The sequence below is a fragment of the Sander vitreus genome, chromosome 4 (assembly GCF_031162955.1).
Source record: "Sander vitreus isolate 19-12246 chromosome 4, sanVit1, whole genome shotgun sequence".
Classification (NCBI taxonomy): domain Eukaryota; kingdom Metazoa; phylum Chordata; class Actinopteri; order Perciformes; family Percidae; genus Sander; species Sander vitreus.
This window is the reverse complement of record NC_135858.1, coordinates 8,781,891-8,801,239: the sequence shown is the minus strand read 5'-3', so window position 1 is coordinate 8,801,239 and position 19,349 is coordinate 8,781,891. Positions and strand designations below refer to the sequence as shown.

General features: G+C 41.1%; 2 protein-coding genes across 2 annotated transcripts; both read right to left on the bottom strand.

Moving 5' to 3' along the window:
• Nucleotides 1–3,332: 3,332 nt before the first annotated feature.
• LOC144516194 (major intrinsically disordered Notch2-binding receptor 1-like) lies at nt 3,333–7,077 on the bottom strand. Its single transcript, XM_078247400.1, has 3 exons — nt 5,080–7,077; nt 3,881–4,099; nt 3,333–3,527 (listed from the first exon to the last, which is right to left on the bottom strand). Exons 1-3 carry the CDS (start codon nt 7,075–7,077, stop codon nt 3,333–3,335), a joined length of 2,412 nt encoding a protein of 803 aa, XP_078103526.1.
• A 2,095-nt stretch (nt 7,078–9,172) lies between these two features.
• Nucleotides 9,173–19,348, bottom strand: evc (EvC ciliary complex subunit 1). The gene is made up of 20 exons (XM_078248064.1): nt 18,641–19,348; nt 18,408–18,509; nt 18,083–18,169; nt 16,701–16,924; nt 16,491–16,575; nt 16,276–16,374; nt 16,026–16,154; nt 15,726–15,887; nt 15,396–15,612; nt 13,909–14,057; nt 13,704–13,802; nt 13,399–13,611; nt 13,093–13,202; nt 12,717–12,918; nt 12,348–12,572; nt 12,040–12,175; nt 10,701–10,803; nt 10,485–10,611; nt 9,770–9,866; nt 9,173–9,670 (listed from the first exon to the last, which is right to left on the bottom strand). Exons 1-20 carry the CDS (start codon nt 18,818–18,820, stop codon nt 9,522–9,524), a joined length of 2,895 nt encoding a protein of 964 aa, XP_078104190.1. The 5' UTR covers nt 18,821–19,348; the 3' UTR covers nt 9,173–9,521.
• Nucleotide 19,349: the final 1 nt, after the last annotated feature.

Genomic DNA, 19,349 nt, shown 5'->3' with positions numbered 1-19,349 from the left:
CATTAACTGTAACCAATAACCCCATAAGTAAATAAAAAGGGTAGTTTTGACTGAGGTGAGTCAAGTCCAGTATCTGTGCCTCCTGCTCTCCTTACTCTGCATCAGAGTATCAAATTCAGTATAGTGAAATTTAGTGTAAAATCATAAAATCCTACATTGTGTCCTGTTGCTATGGGCCTGGCACATGGGATGCACACAACGGCATCATTAATCAGCCACGGATGTCATATATGGGGGCAGCAGCAGCTCTACTGTGCAACATGTAATGAGGGTAGCACTCACGCACACACACACAAAATCAATTGCAAACAGTTTACATGTATGTCTTCATAACAGACATTTTTTAACAACTCAACAATAGACTATAACAGATTTGTTTGTATGTGTGTTTTCTATTGTTGAGTTGTTATGAACACATACATGTAAACTGTTTGCAATTGATTTAGTGTGTGTGTGTGTGTGTGTGTGTGTGTGTGTGTGTGTGTGTGTGTTGAATACTGCAGGTCCATTAGAGATGATTTGAGATAATAGGATCTGTCAGTCAATTTTCGCTCTGTCTTAGGCAATTATTTATCTCTATACGTACATTTCCTCCAGTCACAGATCATTTAACTGCCAAAATTCTCTTGCTACATCAATCACTGCCTGCCCTTTCTTAAACTGAGTCGACTAGTATGCTCTCTGCATTAATCTGTAATCTGGCATCAACCAAGTGCATCGCCAAGAGGAAAAAAAGGGAAATAATTAATTTTGCAAAACAGACCAATTTTTTTCATTCACCATAATGATTTTATAACATAGTGCAAATATATTATTTGTCAGATGAGACAATATATTGTAAAAGGCACGTTACCACATTGCCGAGTTTATTCAGACAGGCAATATTTTACAAGCAGTTTTTAAGACAGAGTGTTTACCTGAATAATGAGTTCACAGATTTTTAGTTGTCTGTCTAAAATGTGCATGGATAATGCAACAACAAGGTCCACATTTCATACAGTAAATGCATCTCAGACGTGAAAACAGTATCAGGAGGCTCTAATGCACCAAAGTTTCAGAGGAAGCACCACAGATTGTGCTGACTGGTTAGGCCTCCTCAGTGGCACCATTGGAAGGGTAATGGATCCACAAACTGCCTCATGGGGATCACTTGGCAGATAAGCATCTACTTAGGAGGATGCATTGAAGCAGAACACACCCGCTATACATCCTGTTCATATTTGTGCACACTATCCAGACCCTTAAACTTCACTTGCTTTCAGATAAAGGAAGTTTCTGTCCACTTTGTGTAAAAATTGAGAAAAGTGCTTATCTATTGTTGAACAGAAACAAAATCATCCATATAAATGTAGAGGGAGTGGACAGAAAAACATGAACACCTAGAAAATGTTATGCAATCCAATACATTAGCCCTGCAATAAATACAAGTATTGAGAAAGTTTCGGTTTTTGAACATCTCTATTTGGTTACTGATGGGGTTGTATTGTAAAGTATGCCTCTTATTTTGACCACACTATCATGCACATTGTACATTGCATTACAGCCTCACCTTAGAGTCCTATTAACACCAGTGTCAACATAAAGAGAACACTACAAGCTTCACCAAGGTACTTTTAATTGCGGACATATCAATGAATTTCATTATATTTTAAAAGTGTGCATGTTTTTGTGTCAACCCCCTTATATTTTACAGTCTGGCACAAAAAGTCAATTTAAATGTAATGTCTCCCGAGTTAACAGGATGTTTTTACAAACTGGAATGTCACACCACTGGCAAGACTACTTTCATGGTCTGTAAAAGCAGGCCAGATGAATCTGTTGGTGAGTGAGTCTGCAGGTGTGTGGAAATGCTCTAGCCAAGTGAGTAGAGTAATAAGATAATGTGCATAGGTGCACTCCAAACATCCCATCAATTACATTACAAGTGGAATCTTCCACTCAGAGCGGGTTTACTGGAAAAGGCTCCCTCTTTCCTTCACTGCTTCAACAACAAATCTTCCAGGTTTTGAAACCTGACACTTGGTAAACAGCCAACCCAAACACATTCACAAGTGAATTAAACAGCTAATTTTTAGTTTTAGTTTGAAAAATGGGAGGGAACTCTTTAAAAAATATATTTTTTTTTTAATTATTTTTAAGCTTGTTTGAGCAATAGCCTATATCTTGTTGCTTCAAGAAAGGACAAGAACATTCAAACTAAAAGAAAGTAAAATGCTCCTGTCAACAGAATATGTTACAATTTATGAACTGTAGATGTAAAACTCTTAAAACTATTATATTACATAAAAGTGAAATAAGCCCTGTGATGTTCTCAGGAAAACAGCAAGATAGAGTCAAGCGTGATTTATGGTCCTGCGGAGGCTCCACGCAGAGCTTTCGCCGTAGCCTATGTAAGTGGCCTGAAGTTTATACCTGTGCGTTGGTGTGTGCGTCGATTTCTTTAAGAAAATAGCAGGGCCTGCATGTGTGTGTGCGTGGGTAGTGTGTGGTAGAGCGAGTGAGAGAGTGACGGTGATTAGCTTCAGAGAGAGTACCGACTCCAGAGTCATAGTGAGAGAAACAAAGTGTCTCCTCTGTGCTTTCTAACCACGGTTAAGGAAAAGTCAACCCTATCCTTGATTTCATGTTGTTTATGGAGAAGGAGAACCAGGAAATGAGTAGGGGGAAATGTAACGCTACCAAGCCACGGCCGAGGGACGTGCGTCGCTGCGACGTGTAGTTAACATTTTTCAAGAGGTGCACATCAGGCTACGGCGTAGGGTCCGGCGTAGGGTCCGTGTCTCCACGTACCTACGTACGTAGCCATGGCGTAGATTTAACGCAGAAGAGTAAATCATGCTTTAGGCAGTGCTCAAGGCTGAAGCTGTTTCACAATGCATTTGTAATAGTGTTGTTTCTCAGAAAAGAGCAGAAAAAAACACTTTTGCATTGGCTCAGTATTACTAGTGTCAACATATCCTCTCAAATATATTTTAAAATTATTTAAAACATTCATCCTTAGATACTTCCTTTCGCAGCCACATAAATGACGTTAAATGGAAGAGAAAACATGGCATGGGAGATTACTTACAATTTGTTGTAACTGCATGAGGGAGTGACTCGGTGTGATTAGTAAGCTACAGTTTGAATCCTCCTGTGTTATAACGTTGCTGCATGCAGAGAAGTGTAAGGAGTTACTGAATGTTTACTGATCACCAATCCAGTGTCACATGTCTCGTATCTACTTATCTCCATGTGAATGGCATGCATTCTCCTGTGTACAGCACGTAGCTGCTGAAAATAAATAATTACAATTAAAACAGGCAACAATGTGGACTCTTTTGTAAGATTCTTCATGACCCTATGGTGCAAATAGGAATAACAATGATAAGAATGATAGTTACTGCCGTGGCAATGAGTGCAAGCAGCTTGCAGACCTTGGCCCTGCGGAGATCAGCCTCTTTACGCCTTAGTAGAGCGTCATAGCCTGGAGTGTAGATGTCATCCATCCAGAACTCCATGTTGTTGGGGTTCAGAGACTCCTGGGTCTGAGGAACACGATGTCTTTTAAAGATTTGTCTGAGCAGATATAAACTCATATAGATTAAATACAAATCCTAATGTAATCTGAGATGTTAAAGGAATTCAAACATTGTATACTCTTTCCTACTATGCATCATTAATTTGTGATGTGCTATTTTATGACACTGAATTATGTTTAACTACCCCCACTTTTCTTGAGCCTGCATGATGTATTTATATAGATATATATTTTGCACTAAAACAATCCAGAAAACATATCATATCATCACTACTGAATTTATATAAAAGATATGACAGGAAACAGAATGTTATTCAATGTTTTAACTAACGTAGCCCTTTCAAAGTCAACAAATCTTACCTGTAAGTCCAAAGGGGAAATACGTGCCTCTCTGTCATCTACGGTCCATATGGGCCTTCCTCTTCCCTCAGACAATCTGGGGTCCAGGATATTCCCAGAAGTTAGTCCACCTGTCAGATTGCTATCTTTGTGACGGAACAGGGACGAGTTAAACACTTGTTCCACCAGGTTGGAGGACTTTTTGGAGATTAGGTTAGTGGTGCTGCCTGATTGATCTGCCTAGAAGGAAAATGGGCCAAACACAGATTTTATATAGACTGTATATACAACACCTATTTTAAACCTTTAAACATTTGTGAAATGTTTCTTTGCAGCACAGACCAAACAATGCTATATATATATTACTTTATGTTATTGTGATTCTCACTTTTTACAGGCATGATTTCTTTTTATACATATTTACTAAGCATTGTTAGAAGGAGCCTAAGATCTGAGATTTTAATTGCCAACGACTGCTTCTCAATAATTGTTGTGCATATGAATTAGACTGGGTAAACCCAGCCCGATCTGCCAGCGTTTTGATTTCGCCCCGCAGCTCAGGCTGGAAACCTGTACGTTTATCTATCCTGCTTCTGTTCCAATTTTGCGTGGACCAATCACAAACTGGCTTATCCACCTGGCGCGCTATTGGCAGGTTTAACACGATGACGATAGAGAAGCGACCAAGCAGCTTCTTGTTTACATTCGGCCACCGAAGCGCAGCAACCCGTTGATGTCGCTGTCGCTGCTACGTCACCCGGATCGTTGGTCTGATTGGTTGAAAGACTATCCAACTGCGTACAGAGTGTCATTTGAACTATGCCCGTTGATCACGCCTCTTGCGCAGTAGAAAATACAGAGCAGACTCCCCAGACTAAGATTGAGCTTGGTCTGGTGATAGTCAGACTACATTTGAATAACTTCAACTGTTCACTGTAAAGGTTTAAACCAACACCCCACAAAGTGGCCTGATTAGCATGTCCACCGACCACACAAACACATGTGTCTACCCAGCATACAACAGGGCCAGCTACTCAGGCGTAACACATTTTGTGGTCGCACAGCCTGGATGTACAGTACAGATGGTGTGAGTATTGTACTACCTTTTGAATCTCTTAAAAAACTGCTGCTCATATGCTGACTAATCTCTCTTCTAACAGTTATTACTTCATGTATCATGGAAAATATAGAATAAAATGTACACAGTAAAATTACTCTACCTTTCCATGTGAAGCTTTGCCCTCCTTACTTTTCGAGAATGACACTGTCCAGTCTCTTGCTGAGTTAGAGACATTCAGCTGTTTGGAATCAGAGACACTTTTTTCTTCAGGCTGGGTTTTGGAGGCACGACGAGATGATGCATCCTTCTTCCCTTCTTTCCTCCCCTTTGAATCAGCCTGACTCTTGCTGCTTTCTGCTTGCTCCCTGGGAGTGTTCCACCGGTTCCAGTCCAGACTACTAGTGCTGATCCCTGGAAACAGATGCTCAGACACAGACAGAGGTTGAGGCTCAGATGACTCAGAAGGAGTTATTGGGTGGCTCATAAAGGAGGACACACCACTGAGAGGCTCCAGCCATCGCCCACCGGTGCCTTGTCCATCACCACCGATAGGTTGCTGGATCTTTTCATCCAGCCGTTGCAGTGCAGACAGTACCTGGGAAATCTCAGCCTTTACATCATTCAGTGACTCCAGTTGTCTTTCTATCTGGCTCATACGGAGCAGCAGTTTACAGACGCCGGCCTTGAGCCCATCATCGCTACTTTCCAGAGAGTGGAAAAGCCTTTGGAGTTGACCTAGGCGGCCACGTCTGGCCTCGGGGGTGTCCTGGTTAATGGCCCCTGATCCATCGGTAGGGTGCAAGACTCCTGTGGAACCGCACATGCTTATGTCATCTAAGAAACGAAAGATGGCACTGATGTCATCCTCACCAAACTCAGGGTCATCTAATGAGGTCATAAAGGAGAGGCGATCAGCGTGGACCAGGCTACGAAGGCGCCGGGTGTCCGGTTGGTCTGTCTGGGTTCCTTGAGCCTTGACCCCATCACCTCCACTTGGCAATCCATTATTCCCACTCTCAGCTCCTGAGGACCCCCCCAAATTGCTGATTGCAGGGGTTGACCGTCTTGGAAGTTGCCCCCCTTGTGATCCCATCCCCATTCCAATGCTGCCCAGGCCTATCCGGTCCTCTAGACTGTGACTCTTGTTGCTCCAGATGGGCCTCTGGGTCCTGGGAGGTTGAAGGTGTTGGGGGGACCACTCTGGCATTGACTGGGGTCCAAAGTAAGTTGAGTCCTGTAGGTCATCAAGGATCTCGTGTTTAGCCTGCTGCTCTGGCGATTGGTTGACTGTTGCTGGTGATGAGTAAGGATTTGGGATTGTTTCAAAGCTGTGATTGTCGAAGCCTTTCTTCCCCTGTTTGGGACTGGGAGACTCACTGTTAACAGTCACCTGGGGTATTAGAGGCGGCTGGTTATGGAAGTCCTTCCTAAAGATGTTTCTCTTCTGGTTGACAGACGATCCCTGTTCATCTTCAAACACCTCCATCGGCGCAGAATCTCCACTAGACTCACTGTCTGTCTCCAAAGGCAGGTAGATATTTTGCATTTCCTCGTTGGGGATTTGACCACTGGGGTACAATAGTGTGGTGTGAGGCAAGTCGAAAGACACAGCCCTCGTCCTGATTGGAGGAGAGGACACAAGTGAGATGGGATCCGGGGGAAGACTTGCTCGCTTGCGGGCAGAGTAATTAGATCTTGGAAACAGCAAGTGCTGATCGATAGGCCTGCCACCGGAGTCAGAGTGGGTACGTGCTCTTTCTCGACCAGAAATGTTCAGCTGGTGTATTCCAGGCAGACTGGGGCCTGGGGACTGGTCGACAGGGAGGACCATCTGGGCTCTCATTGGATGGCTGCCATCAGGAGCCCCAGCCGTCATCTGAATGAGATTGAAGATAGTTACAATGTCAGCAGCGACACCTATGGGTGATAGCCCCTGGCCTCTGGTGGAAACCCGGTCTCTGAAGAGAGTAGCTGGGAAACAGGGGTCATGGCTGGCAGCAGCAAACAGCAAACTCCTGAGCTCAATGAGGTGCTCCAGGTCAAAGCGGGTGCTGACCATGCGACAAAGATCCTGGAAGGTCAGCCATTGGCGCATATTGGCCAGTTCCTCCAGGATCTCCAGAAGGACCCCAGGGTATTCCTGCTGCAGGTTAGCCATGGCTGCTCACCTGAGAGGGAAAACCAGGCAGTTACCAAGGCAAAGCAAGTTTATTTGTATAGCACCTTTCAAACCAAGGTAATTCAAAGTGATTTACATAACACATTAAAAAGCTATTAAGGCAATATAAAAAGACACAAACATTATTGCAGGTAGAATTAAGTCTCATATCCAATCTGTTAAATGCATGGTAATCTTTTTTTTAAAAGATAATTTTTGGGGGTTTTCCGCCTTCAATTTTTGACAGGACAGCTAGGTGAGAAAAGGGAGAGAGAGGGTGGAAGACATACAGGAAATCGTCACAGGTCGGAGTCGAACCCTGTGCACCTGCTCTACCCACTGAGCCAACCCGGCCACAAGTGCATGGTAATCTTAAACACCATCTCTCTTTCTTTAATGCAAGAAAAAAGATGTTTATTCAACATTTAATGAACGTATATTAATAATAACAATATGATGTAGGCTGATGTTGTATAGCAATGTATATTACATGTTTATATGAACAATAAGCAATAGCATGCAACATATTATGATGTATTACTATATAAAATGCTATTTGTTTATTATCGAAATATTATTATAGAATATTACATGTTAATAATAGCAATAAAACGATGGTAGTAATAACAGCGGACGTTTTGTATTAAAATGAATTGGGAAGTTCTACTTTTAAATTACTTAAAGTACAAGTTTAACTTAGTTAAAATATTAACAGTGTTTCAGATCTGATACTGTATCATAGGCAGCCTACAATCATATAAGTTGTCGAAAATATGACAATCAAAGTAGATTTTTTTTTTCAGCTCGAATGGAAAAAAAGCCCTTTAGAAAGCGACCTTATTTTTGGGCCCTAAAATAACCGATCATCTGACCTGGTGACGGTCACACTGCGCACATCTTTTTCACTGGGCATTTTTAATCTTCTCATTTCTAATGTCAGCCTCAGGGCATAGTCGCCACTTTACTGAACAAATGCGGGATGTGTCGATGAATATACGAACATGCATTCAGTAACTTAATTCCCGCCCGGGCACCTTTGAAAACCATCTGAAGATGCAGAAAGGGCAGGACAATCTTCACCGCGATTCCCCGTTTGTGTTTCAACTGGGACAATACTAATATCATGTCAGTGTTGTAAATGCTATTTGGGTTCTCAGCATCTTTGGTGTAGCTTAAGCGGAGGTGAGCGTAGGAGTATTTCCACTTACCTGAATCTACTGAAAGAGAATTACAGTCACGTCTGCGTCCATGAAAAATGACAAATAAAATCCAGTTTTACGCCGTTAGCGAGGCCGTATTCCATATAGATTCTGCGCGGCTCATACTGTCACACTCCTTTCATGGGCTTCTCTGTTTGTAACAGCGACTAGCCCACAGCTCAGGCAGGAGAGGAGAAAATTAGAAATCAGGTCATCTTCCCACAAGTCCTTGCAGTCCCCTAAGGGACCTCAAAATACATTCAAACGGCTTACCCTCACCAAAGATCAGCGATGACACAAGTGTTGAAGTCAACAACACACCCACATTTCTGATAGATGCATTTGGAGGAGAAACACCCTGTTGACAGCAGACTCCAGTGCGTATGAGTGGGTCAGGTCCAGGAGCATATTTTCTTAGAGTGCCATAGCAATGATTGGTTTGTGTGTGCAAATTGAGCATAGGAATTAAGGACAGATTAAAAATGTATGTTTGCTAATTGACACTCCACACTGATAGTAAGCCATAAGGTATATCGCCTGCTAGATTGCTGCCTACACACAGAACTGTCTTCAGACTTCAGCCCTCACAGACTTTTCACCATTACTCTGCATTATCATCCATAAATGGTTGTACTTAATACTCCATTAGAGCAAGAGAAGAGCAAGGCTTTCATCGGCGAGTAGTAGCACTCCGCTACAATCACAATGGACATCTCTAATTCATCTGAAAACTCACAGAGGAGCACATCCATCATCCCATCTACTTAAGAATCGCTGGAAATCAATGCGGTGAGTGAGCCATGGTATGTGTAGGTATAGGATGATAATATATAACTGTCAGGCCTGTAGCATGGTACTTCTGTATACCAGGTGAAAAAAGTACAAAAGTTGAATAATGCATTCAAAAGATAATCTGCTTTGTTATTTTATTGTATTTTTGATGGTACATGGAATTTACAAAAATACAGACTAATTGAGAAAAATACATTGTTTTTGTCATCATTGCAACATTTCAGTAACCTAATTCCAGCACACTTTTTAAATTAGACTAGACAGTCCACTTATACATAAATTAGGACAGATCCCTCTGGCTTAATGCAAACAAAGCTGAGGTACCTTCCTAACAACAACATTGATACCAGCAGACCAGTAGTGGTATTACTTCCTGATGCACCAACTATAATAAGAGTAAACTTTTTACAGGACATGACTGCATGAATATGTGAACAGTACTGTGTTAAGATTTCAGCTGAGATGAGATTCTCGTTCTCTTTTCTTCTTTGGTTTTGACTTCACCACTGGAGTTACAATAGTTGGGGTCAGTGAAGGATTCAAGGCTGGATCTAATGCTGGGTTCAGGGACAACAGGTCGAATATAGTAGCACTCTCATTACCTGTTGAAAATATGACACCATGAAGGACAGAAACAGAGGAGTGGGGAATACATATATTTCCTATCTGAGCTAAAAAGAAAAAAAAAAAAAGGTGCTTACCCGTGTTGTCCTCCTCACCGCTGGGTTCTGGGTCTGGACTGTGGAGAGAGACCCGGGCCAAGGCTGCCAGCTCAGTTATGAAGCTTTCTTCTGCCTCCTAATGGACACAAAAAAACATTGCTTACAGAAAATTACTGCAAAAGTGCTCATATTATGCTCATTTTCAGGTTCATAATTGTATTCAGAGGTTATATCAGAATAGGTTTACATGGTTTAATTTTCAAAAAACACTATATTTTTGTTGTACTGCACATTGCTGCAGCTCCTCTTTTCACCCTGTGTGTTGAGCTCTCTGTTTTAGCTACAGAGTGAGGCATTACACTTCTATTCCATCTTTGTTGGGAGTCGCACATGCGCAGTAGCTAGGTAAGGACAACTAGCCAATCAGAAGCAGGGAATGAGGGCGTGCCACGCAAGCAGCTAGGCGAGCATTATAACGTGTGTTATAAAGTGACGCACGTTTGTCACAGAAGTAAAGGCTGGACTACAACAGAGCTGTTTGGAGCAGTTTGTGAACAGTGTTTTCTGTTGGAGATGGTAAGTGCTTTTGGGGTGCACTTCAGGCTTTTTCACTTTGTAAACCTATAAACATGCAAAAAAAAAGATATATAACAAAGTAAAGGGAAAAAGCCAAAACGCATAATATGAGCACTTTAAATCAAGTTATATACCTTTAGTCAGACAAGGAAGTACAGAAGATGTGAAACATACTAACCAGCAGCTGTGCTTTGATCCTTTCCATGTTCTGATCCTGGGCTACTTTCTTCCGCCTCAGTTCCTCATATATCGTTTCCTGGTCCAGATCACACTGCTCCAACACTCTCCTTTTGTGGAGTTCGACCCTGACAGACAAGAATACATTATTACATGTATTTAAGACTGACCAAAGTGTGTAGTGCAGAAGGGGTATTGTGGTACACGGTTGTTGCACCTCTGTTGAAACTCAGCAGAGTTGGGTTTTTTGCCCCAGTTCACCAGCTCCCTCAGCAAGGATCTGTTCAGCTCACTGCTCCTCTCATGTTTCTCATTCACCTCTGAAGGAACAATATTAAATACATTCATTAAATAAAATAAATGTAATAAAATAAATTAACACACAGTAGATTTTGCACCTTTTTTTTCTACTTAAAACGGTATCTATTATTGTCTACTTTAGATAAGATAACAAGGTAGGGTATAACAAGTCTAACACAATCCTGGTAACCATTGTACTATTGTACATGTTTTCCCTATGACCTAATGAACAGTGTTGGGGAGTAACGGAATACATGTACCGGCGTTACGTATTCAGAATACAAATTATGAGTAACTGTATTCCGTTACAGTTACAATTTAAATAGTTGGTATTTAGAATACAGTTACATTGTTGAAATAAATGGATTACATGACGATACTTCTGTTTCACGGGTTTATTCACTCTCTGAATTCACACTCTGCAACTCCATGCATTTCCCAGAAGCCCTGAATATGAAATGATAGAGGTAGAGATGGAGCCGGAACCGGCACAACAGAGCCAGGGCAGAAATGCGTTTCTATCTTGGAAATTCAAACAGCATTTCACATTAAAGAAAGAGAAAGGAGAACGAAATATAACTGTGCAGTGCAACTTCTGCTTGCCAGCAACCACCTTCCTTTGAGCGTCCAAATTACTCCACCTCCAACCTGAAGAAGCATCTTAAAGTAAGTTATTTTTAGCCAAGGGTAGTCGTCTGCTGTAGTTTTACTGGTCACCTTGCTATTTTATAGTTAGGACTAGTCTATATTTTATAGACTAGTCCCGTTTGACATGCTAGCTAACGTTAGCTAAAATTAGCTCGTGGTGGCTTACACTGCGGTTAGACTTTTGTAGTTTGCAGTTCGGGACTACAAATACAAAAATCTATCTGCTTGTTTAGGTACACATTCAGCCAGTTGGAACAGAAGAACACACCAGCATAGGCCTGTTTAGTAGGCTGTATGTGATGGCCACATTCCTACTTATAAAATACAATTCAATGTGGAAGTAATCCAAGTATTCAGAATACGTTACTCAGATTGAGTAACGTAACGGAATACGTTACAAATTACATTTTTGGGCATGTATTCTGTATTCTGTAACGGAATACGTTTTGAAAGTATCCTTCCCAACACTGCTAATGAAATACTGTAAATGTAGCATCTATTACATACATTTGGTCTAGATAAGGAGTAAGGGCGCAGCCGTTTCAGCATCTAAATCAGAGTTTATACAGATGTGGACATGTGCATGTGTGTTGTGATTGTCATCTCACCATGGTTTATGTTTGACTGATCCTGCTGTAATTTCTTGATGATGTCCTGTAGGTGGGAATAGTAGCTTTGGACCAGTGCAGTGAGAGAATCTTTGGTCACATACACACTCTCCGAGGCAGCCTCTGTCAGGTGGTGCTAAATGAGATATAGATAGATAGATAGATAGAGATATATATATATATATATATATATATATACACACACACTATATTGTACTATTACCATATTTTACTCTAATGTGCTTAGCAAACATACCTAAACCAACATGCCAAAGAAAGTTGATTCTAATTCATAACCCAAACCCTACCTTCAAGCCATTGTCTTGTTTGGGAGAGGTCTGTGGTTCAGTGGGTGGGGTCTCCATCACCTGTTGGATGGCGTGGCTGAGGGCGTTGCCTAACACCAGCTGTGCATGGCTCTGAAGAAGCTCCGTCCCCGTTTCCAGTTCAGACAGAAACTCCTGCTGGAAGCTGTGGCCCACCAGCTGACTCTCTGGACCCAGATGCCTCTCTGCTAGGCTGGCACTGCTATTCTGTGATTGATATGGGACAACAACAATCTGCTGTGAACTTGAGCTATTACGTTAGATAACTGAATAGGAGCAGACATAATGTATTTTGCGGTTTTTGAGGTGCTTCAAAGAATGTATTAATACAAAAGAATACATTTATCTCACCTTGAGAGCTGAACTGACACAGGACTGGCTTTTACTGGGATCTTCCATTAACACAGCCCTGAAATCAGTCTGAGAGAGTGCTTTCAGCTTGGACAGCCTCATTTCCTTCAGCATGTGCAAACAGAAGTGCCTGACCACAAAGTACCTCTGCACCGCCACCAACAGGTGCTCATGTTTCTTTTCTATCAACCTCCCCACGTTGCTGAGAAGAAGATCATATTGCATTATTTGCAAGTAACTCGTAAACATCTATTTTGATACTGTGGAGGCCATAAGTGGATAGAAGAAAGCTGTGTTAGTGCAGATTTCATTTTTGTTTACATCAGGTAATCTTTCACGGCGTAAATACTTTTTGACAGAGGTCTTCCAATCGTACCTGTTGAGTGTGTAGCTCTGTCTGGCCAACATGGCTCGGAGGATTGTCATCTGTTGTTCGCTCAGATGTTTGAGACAGGCCTGCACCAGAGCCATCTCCTCACTCCACAGCTACAGAAAAAAAAGGCTCAGTTAGAAACAATGGGAAGCCTTTAGTAGAATTAAACTCTTGGAAAGATATCATGTACTTAGATTAAGAGACAGAGACAGTTTAAAAATGAACGTGAGACACTCGTTGATGAAAGAATCAAAGTGCCAAGCACTGATGGAGAGGCTGTATGTATCTGATCCACCAGAGGATGTCTACCTGTCCATCTTTATCCAGCTGAGCCCTCATGTCCTCCAGTTGCACCTTGGTAGTGCACTCTGCCTGCTGCAGCTGTGCAACCAGCTCCTGCTCCAGATCCAACCATAGATTCTCGCAGCGCTCAGCAGAGACCTTTGACTGGGAGGGGACAGCGGTGAGGAAAATGTCCTTGGCTAGCTCGCCAAGCCTCTTTGACCACGAGGCACGGAGTTTCTGACGAAACAATAACGTACATAAGAATAATGGAAAAATACACTTGCACAAGTATGCACAAAAATACAAAAGAAGTATTTGATTTATTTTACCTTCCAATGGTCACAGAGGGCTTCAGCCACCCTGTTGTCCTGCTGCTGCTCCGAGTCAGAAATCTGTTGCCTGTGTTTCATCAGCAGCTCCTGGTACACCTGCAGGACAGGTTATAGCTCGGCATTTAGATACCAGTGGACTATTTATTATACAAGAGTAATCCCAGATCTACATATTGAGGTAAGGGAAGCAACAGGTTTTTACCTTTGTGAGCTGCTGTAGGTCACCATGAGGCTGTCTCAGTTCCAGGGCGCAGCTCTTCTCCTTGGCCTGGCTCCTCAAAAGCTTCTTCTTCTTGGACTCTATTCTGCTGCACTTGTCATTCACCAGTTCCTTTGTCTTCCTTGTACACTCTGCAACACGATCAATCAACTTTGGGATGAGCTGGACTAGTTGAGCATTTTCACAATAACTGCAGTTTGTAAAGTCAGCTGGATGACTATGGTATAAATGCTCATTAATATGAATTGTTCTTGTAATAAATTAGTATGTGAGTGACAATATATTCAGAATGAACTAAACACCAACTCTTTGAAGAATAAATTGTATATACTGTTGCATTAATCTGTGATTTTAATGCATTTCATGAGCTTTTTTGTGATTGACTTTTTTTATGTACCTGCCTCTAGATCTACATCAGTCTGTAACTTCCTATATGCTACGGTGTAAATCAGCAACCCTCAGTAAGCAGCCTTATGTACAGTCAAACGTGTTGCTCCGACGGGAATTCATGGTGAATTCAGGTGCCCCTCAATAAACTCATGGTGCATTCAATTGCACCTCGTAAACTCTGAGAAACTTAAACTGTTGTTGTAACCTAGCCTTGTGCCATTTAGTGGCTCTTATCATGGCACTGCAGAAGAAGAAAATTTTTTTAATCGAAAATGGAATCGAATCGTGGATTTGGATAATTGTGACACCCCTAATGATATCGATTTTCTTTTTGCTTAGTAGGTTAAATTGTCACCGGGATGCAGAGCTAGAGTTCAGTAGGGTGACAGCCGCAGGAAAGAAGCTTCCTCTGAACCTGCTGGTACTGGTGTGGAGAGACCTGAGACGCCTCCCGGAGGGGAGTGGGGTGAACAGTTTGTGGTTGGGGTGAGAGCAGTCTTTGATGATGTCCTGGATTGTCTTTATTTGCACTTGGAGAGGCAAGCTGCCCATAAGAGTAATCTATTGTAAAATAAGCCCAGAAGATAAAGGACCTTGCCTAACTAATGTAAACACTTGTTTATCTAAGCATTGATAGCATTTTTTTTTAATTACAGAACAGATCAACAGCAACAATCTTTGTCAAGTGTTATGCTAAAAGATTTTACATGAGAGTCTTGGGTGCAGTAAAAGTGCAAAATATATTTTGTGCTGTCCTAAAAGAACCTGACCTTATTTGAGGAGCTAAAGAGGATTCCTAGAAAATGGTCTATTTTGAAAGAGTACGTCATTTAAATGTGAAAAGTAGGCTATAAATTGTCCACAGCTACCTGCCACCAGAAACTAGTGCAGTATGTGAGAAAATGACACACATGCTACATTCATTTATTTTATTTTTTACTTTTGCAATCACCTTGCTTTGCCCACAAAATGCTTACTATTAAATGCAGTTTGTTTATTGTCTTTTGACCTGATAGTACACTGACAGCAGTGAATTTCCTTAGATGAAACGGAAATAATTTTCCCTTAACGTGTCTTACCCTCAGTGCACTGCTGAAGGCCTTCGGTCAGAGTTGCCTGGACCTCTGAAAGTATCTTTTCCATGTGGCTAAAGGTCAAGACGTCATCGCTCGTCAGCTGCTCCAGTGTTGTTGCTATCAAGCCCTGCCTCAGAGACACTTCCAGCCTTAGCAAGGCAGGTTGGGATTGAAGAAGCCCCATCAGCTCCTCCCACCACAACAACTTTTGCTGGATCCTCTAACAAGATGTGGAAAATACATTTTCCTTTGGCATTTTCAGTTCCTCACACAATGACAAGGGATGAGAAGCAAAAGGAATGGTCTGCAAACCAATAACTAGCATTGCTTTACCTTAAGATCAGCTTCTTGTGTGTTCATTAGATGGTTCTCTACTAACAGAAGAGTCTGGATGAGAGAGAGAATCACATCCTGGGCTTCATCTGGAGAGAAAATGCTGGGCTTCTTCAGCAGATGCTGGCACAAGTCCTCCACCTGTTTGCTGAAACGTCTGGACTGTGAAGAGACATGGACATTAATTTCCCCTTCAGAACTGTCAGAGTAAATAAAGGCGGTCTAATAGACTTAGTATATTATTAGTATTAGTGTAATTTTTAAATAATTTGCTCTATGAGGTTTTCTTTTCGCTTTTACCACTTGAAGGCCATATTCAAGAAAATCTTTTTGGGCTCTCTCTATTTCTTCCAGAGTACAGGGAGCATTATCATTTTTCTCGCTGGCAGTGTGGCTTGTTGGCAACTGTTTCTTCAGCTCATTCAGTTCCTGAAATGACGGATGACAAGATATACTTTTCTATGTCAGTGTTTCTATGCACAGTCAATAAAGAACTGCAAAAATGATGCATTATGTATGTATGTGTAATAGACATCTGATCTGGAGTTACCTTTTCTTGCATTTGAATCATATTTTTGGAGAAGTCAGCAGCATTTTTGTCTTTTGGAAAATGACAGCTGAATATTATTTTCACCATTTGAAGAAACATCTATAGCAGGATAAAAGTCATAAAAAAAGAAGAACAGTTTTGTTTTGCACTTTAAGAAATATACTTGATAACTATTTCATAACTGTATTAATTAAAGAAAAATGACAAAAACTCACCAGACATTTTTCTTCCTGAAGCTGGGAGCAATGTTGTTGTATATCCTGCAGGGCCAAACAGTAAAGGCTGATCCTGCCCCCAAAACTGCAGAGATAACAAGAGCATCAACACATCCAGCAAACTCAGGTTGGTGCATACTTGCTTTAAGGTTAAGGTGCATGGTTATGGTTATGTATTTTAGAGATTACTGTTAGATTAATGGTTCCTACTCTGGTTGTGTCACTGAGCGAGGGTAGTGAGAGACCCTGGTGAAGCTCTGGTTCTGCAGGCTCTTGGGGACCCCCGAGGAGGAGATAAACTGACTGCTGTCGTCGTTGTCCTGCTCTTGGCTCAGAGACTCTCCGTCCATGGAGGAGGATGACTCATCGTTAGGCATTGCTGGCAACTTGGAATGCTCATGCAGTGATGGATTGGACGCTCCGTCTGCTAAAGGCTGACAGATTCAACGAAAGGTTGCAGGTAAGTGAAGTATAATCATAAACCAACTGATTGAAACATACTACGTATATTATACTTTACTCATTAGGGGTGTGCAAAAAAAATCGATTCACATTCGTATCGTGATTCAAGCGCTACCGATTCAAAATCGATTCATAGAATTCCAAAAATTGATTCATATTTTTTTATTTATTTTTTCGTTTTGTAATTGTATACTATTGTCCTAAAATGAGTTTAGAGCGCCATTCCCATAGATGGCGCTGCGTTGAATTCACACTGACGCCTGGGCACTCTTGTTATAATCAAAAGAAGAACGAGTGCAGCAGAAGTAGTTTAGTCGGCGCAAACAATGGCAAACCTCACAGAAAGAATTATTCGACCTGCTCCATCCTCATTGAAGGCGAGAGTTTGGGCACATTTCGGCTTTTATAACCTCGAGGGGAAGACGGAACTTGATATTCTGGAAACACCACAAACTTGAGAACTCACATGGTACGCCATCACCCAGAGATTAACATTAAAGACGTGGACGAACAACAACCTAAAGTACCTAACATGCCAGTCAACCAAACGCACTCTTTCAATGCTCTAAACTCCCACCGAACTCTGAACGAAAAGCTCTTTTTATTTAATGGTTTTATTTTATACTTGAATTAAATGTATTTGAAAGCTGGCCAAAGCTTGGCACTTTGCAGTTTTTAGTTGCAAAAGTTATTTTTGTATGAAGACATATAAAGTAATATCAAACTACATTTAATTTGTTGCGTTGCTTTTCTTTTAAATTGTATGTCTACTGCAATCACGTGGGAAAAGTAACCACATTTACATACTGTGTTTTTTTTTTTTTTCGAGAATCCTTTTTGAATCGAATCTTGAGCCTTAAAATCGATATCGAATCGTGACATTTTCTGAATCGTGCACCCCTATTACTATTAAACTTTTTTTTGTTGATCTAATACGGTTTAGTCTAAAGTCAAAATACAAATTATACAATTGTTTGTGCTTAAAAACCAAACAAAAATACCTTATAAAATCAGTTGCCAAGTATATAAGCCTTTATATTAGTTGTTTGGTAAGGAGTCGATTACCTTGTGTACCTGGCAGAAGGTGTATGTTATAATAATGATATGCCGTATATTTATGATAGACTTACTCTGTATTTTTGGTTGATGGGATAAACCACCTTTGCTCTGGATGCAAATGCAGCCACATCACTGTTCATGGGTGGCTGCTTCTTCTCCTGGACAATGAGTAAATAGACTTAAACTGTTAGTAGGAAGTTAATTAGTAAACCTAAAAAAATGGGTAACCCTGACTGAAGCATGAATGGCATCCTGTGCCATACAATAAATGTTTGAAAGTCATTTCCAGATAGTTTACATCAATTTACCAGTATATATGTAATGTAACTATTTCATCCACCTGTGTAAAGTTACAATAAGTCTCAGACTTGTCTTAGATGTTTAAGAGAATAATACTTTGTCATTTGTGGTGCCACTTATTGGAGCCTCCTTTCTGCCGTTACTGACACGGTCACTTTGGTTGTTGTCAGGTTCAAGCAGCCGCCTTGCATTGTAACCCTAATGGGACGACACACGAGAATATGTTAACGTTACATCAAATGATTGAATATAATGTATCGATGATGTGGTCAAGAAAGAGACTCAGTGGATAGGAGAAACAGAGGTTGAATGTTATTTGCTTAACTTACTTGTCTCGTCAACAGCAACGGCTTCAGACAGAAGACGTACAAAAGAGCAACAGCTAATATTCCCGAAAGCCCTCCACACACTGTAGCCACTGTTAACAGTCCTGTGTAGATGTGCAGCGATTCGGAGAAACTGACCAACACATCAGTGCGACATCCCGCTAACAGGCACTGCTCTGTCATTTTTCATGTGAGTAATGACAACTAACGTTATGAATGTTAGCATTTTGTCGACAACATCTTACGTTAGCTAACGTTAACAACTTATCTCGAGGAAAGTAACGTTAGCTTACTGTTTACGATTTAATTTCTTGCTCGCATACATAACACGGACTGTAAAAAATAATTGCATATGATTTTCAACGGGTTTACGCTCTAAAAGGTTTTACATTAAAATTTGCAACGACTTCTTCCAGCAAAACTTTTTTTCCCCAAAACGACATGTATTGGTGCTCGGAGCCAATGGGTGTACGGAGATTTAAGATGAGAAGCGAGCTGCGTCAAGACAGGAGAGCTCAGGAGAGCTAGCTAGATTTTGACATTTTCCTTCAATATTAAAGCACAAAAAAGATTCCTGGTAGAAAATTTAAAAAACTGCCCCCACCATAATATTATTGACACAAATGCAGGTGGATTATATGAATAAACATGATCTTTTTTGTGGTGTCTTGGCATATTTTTTATATATTTTAAGGTATCCACAGTTCCAATC

What these genes read in the sequence shown, in the direction of transcription:
- LOC144516194 (XM_078247400.1), bottom strand. Translation starts at nt 7,077, where the DNA reads ATGGCTAACCTGCAGCAGGAATACCCTGGGGTCCTTCTGGAGATCCTG. An exon ending in GCAAAGCTTCACATGGAAAG is followed by an intron (nt 4,100 to 5,079) that starts GTAGAGTAATTT and finishes TTTTCCTTCTAG; the next exon opens with GCAGATCAATCAGGCAGCAC. An exon ending in TTTCCCCTTTGGACTTACAG is followed by an intron (nt 3,528 to 3,880) that starts GTAAGATTTGTT and finishes CGTGTTCCTCAG; the next exon opens with ACCCAGGAGTCTCTGAACCC.
- evc (XM_078248064.1), bottom strand. Translation starts at nt 18,820, where the DNA reads ATGACAGAGCAGTGCCTGTTAGCGGGATGTCGCACTGATGTGTTGGTC. An exon ending in CCTTCAGCAGTGCACTGAGG is followed by an intron (nt 14,058 to 15,395) that starts GTAAGACACGTT and finishes ATCGTGTTGCAG; the next exon opens with AGTGTACAAGGAAGACAAAG. An exon ending in AGCTGGATAAAGATGGACAG is followed by an intron (nt 13,203 to 13,398) that starts GTAGACATCCTC and finishes TTTTTTCTGTAG; the next exon opens with CTGTGGAGTGAGGAGATGGC.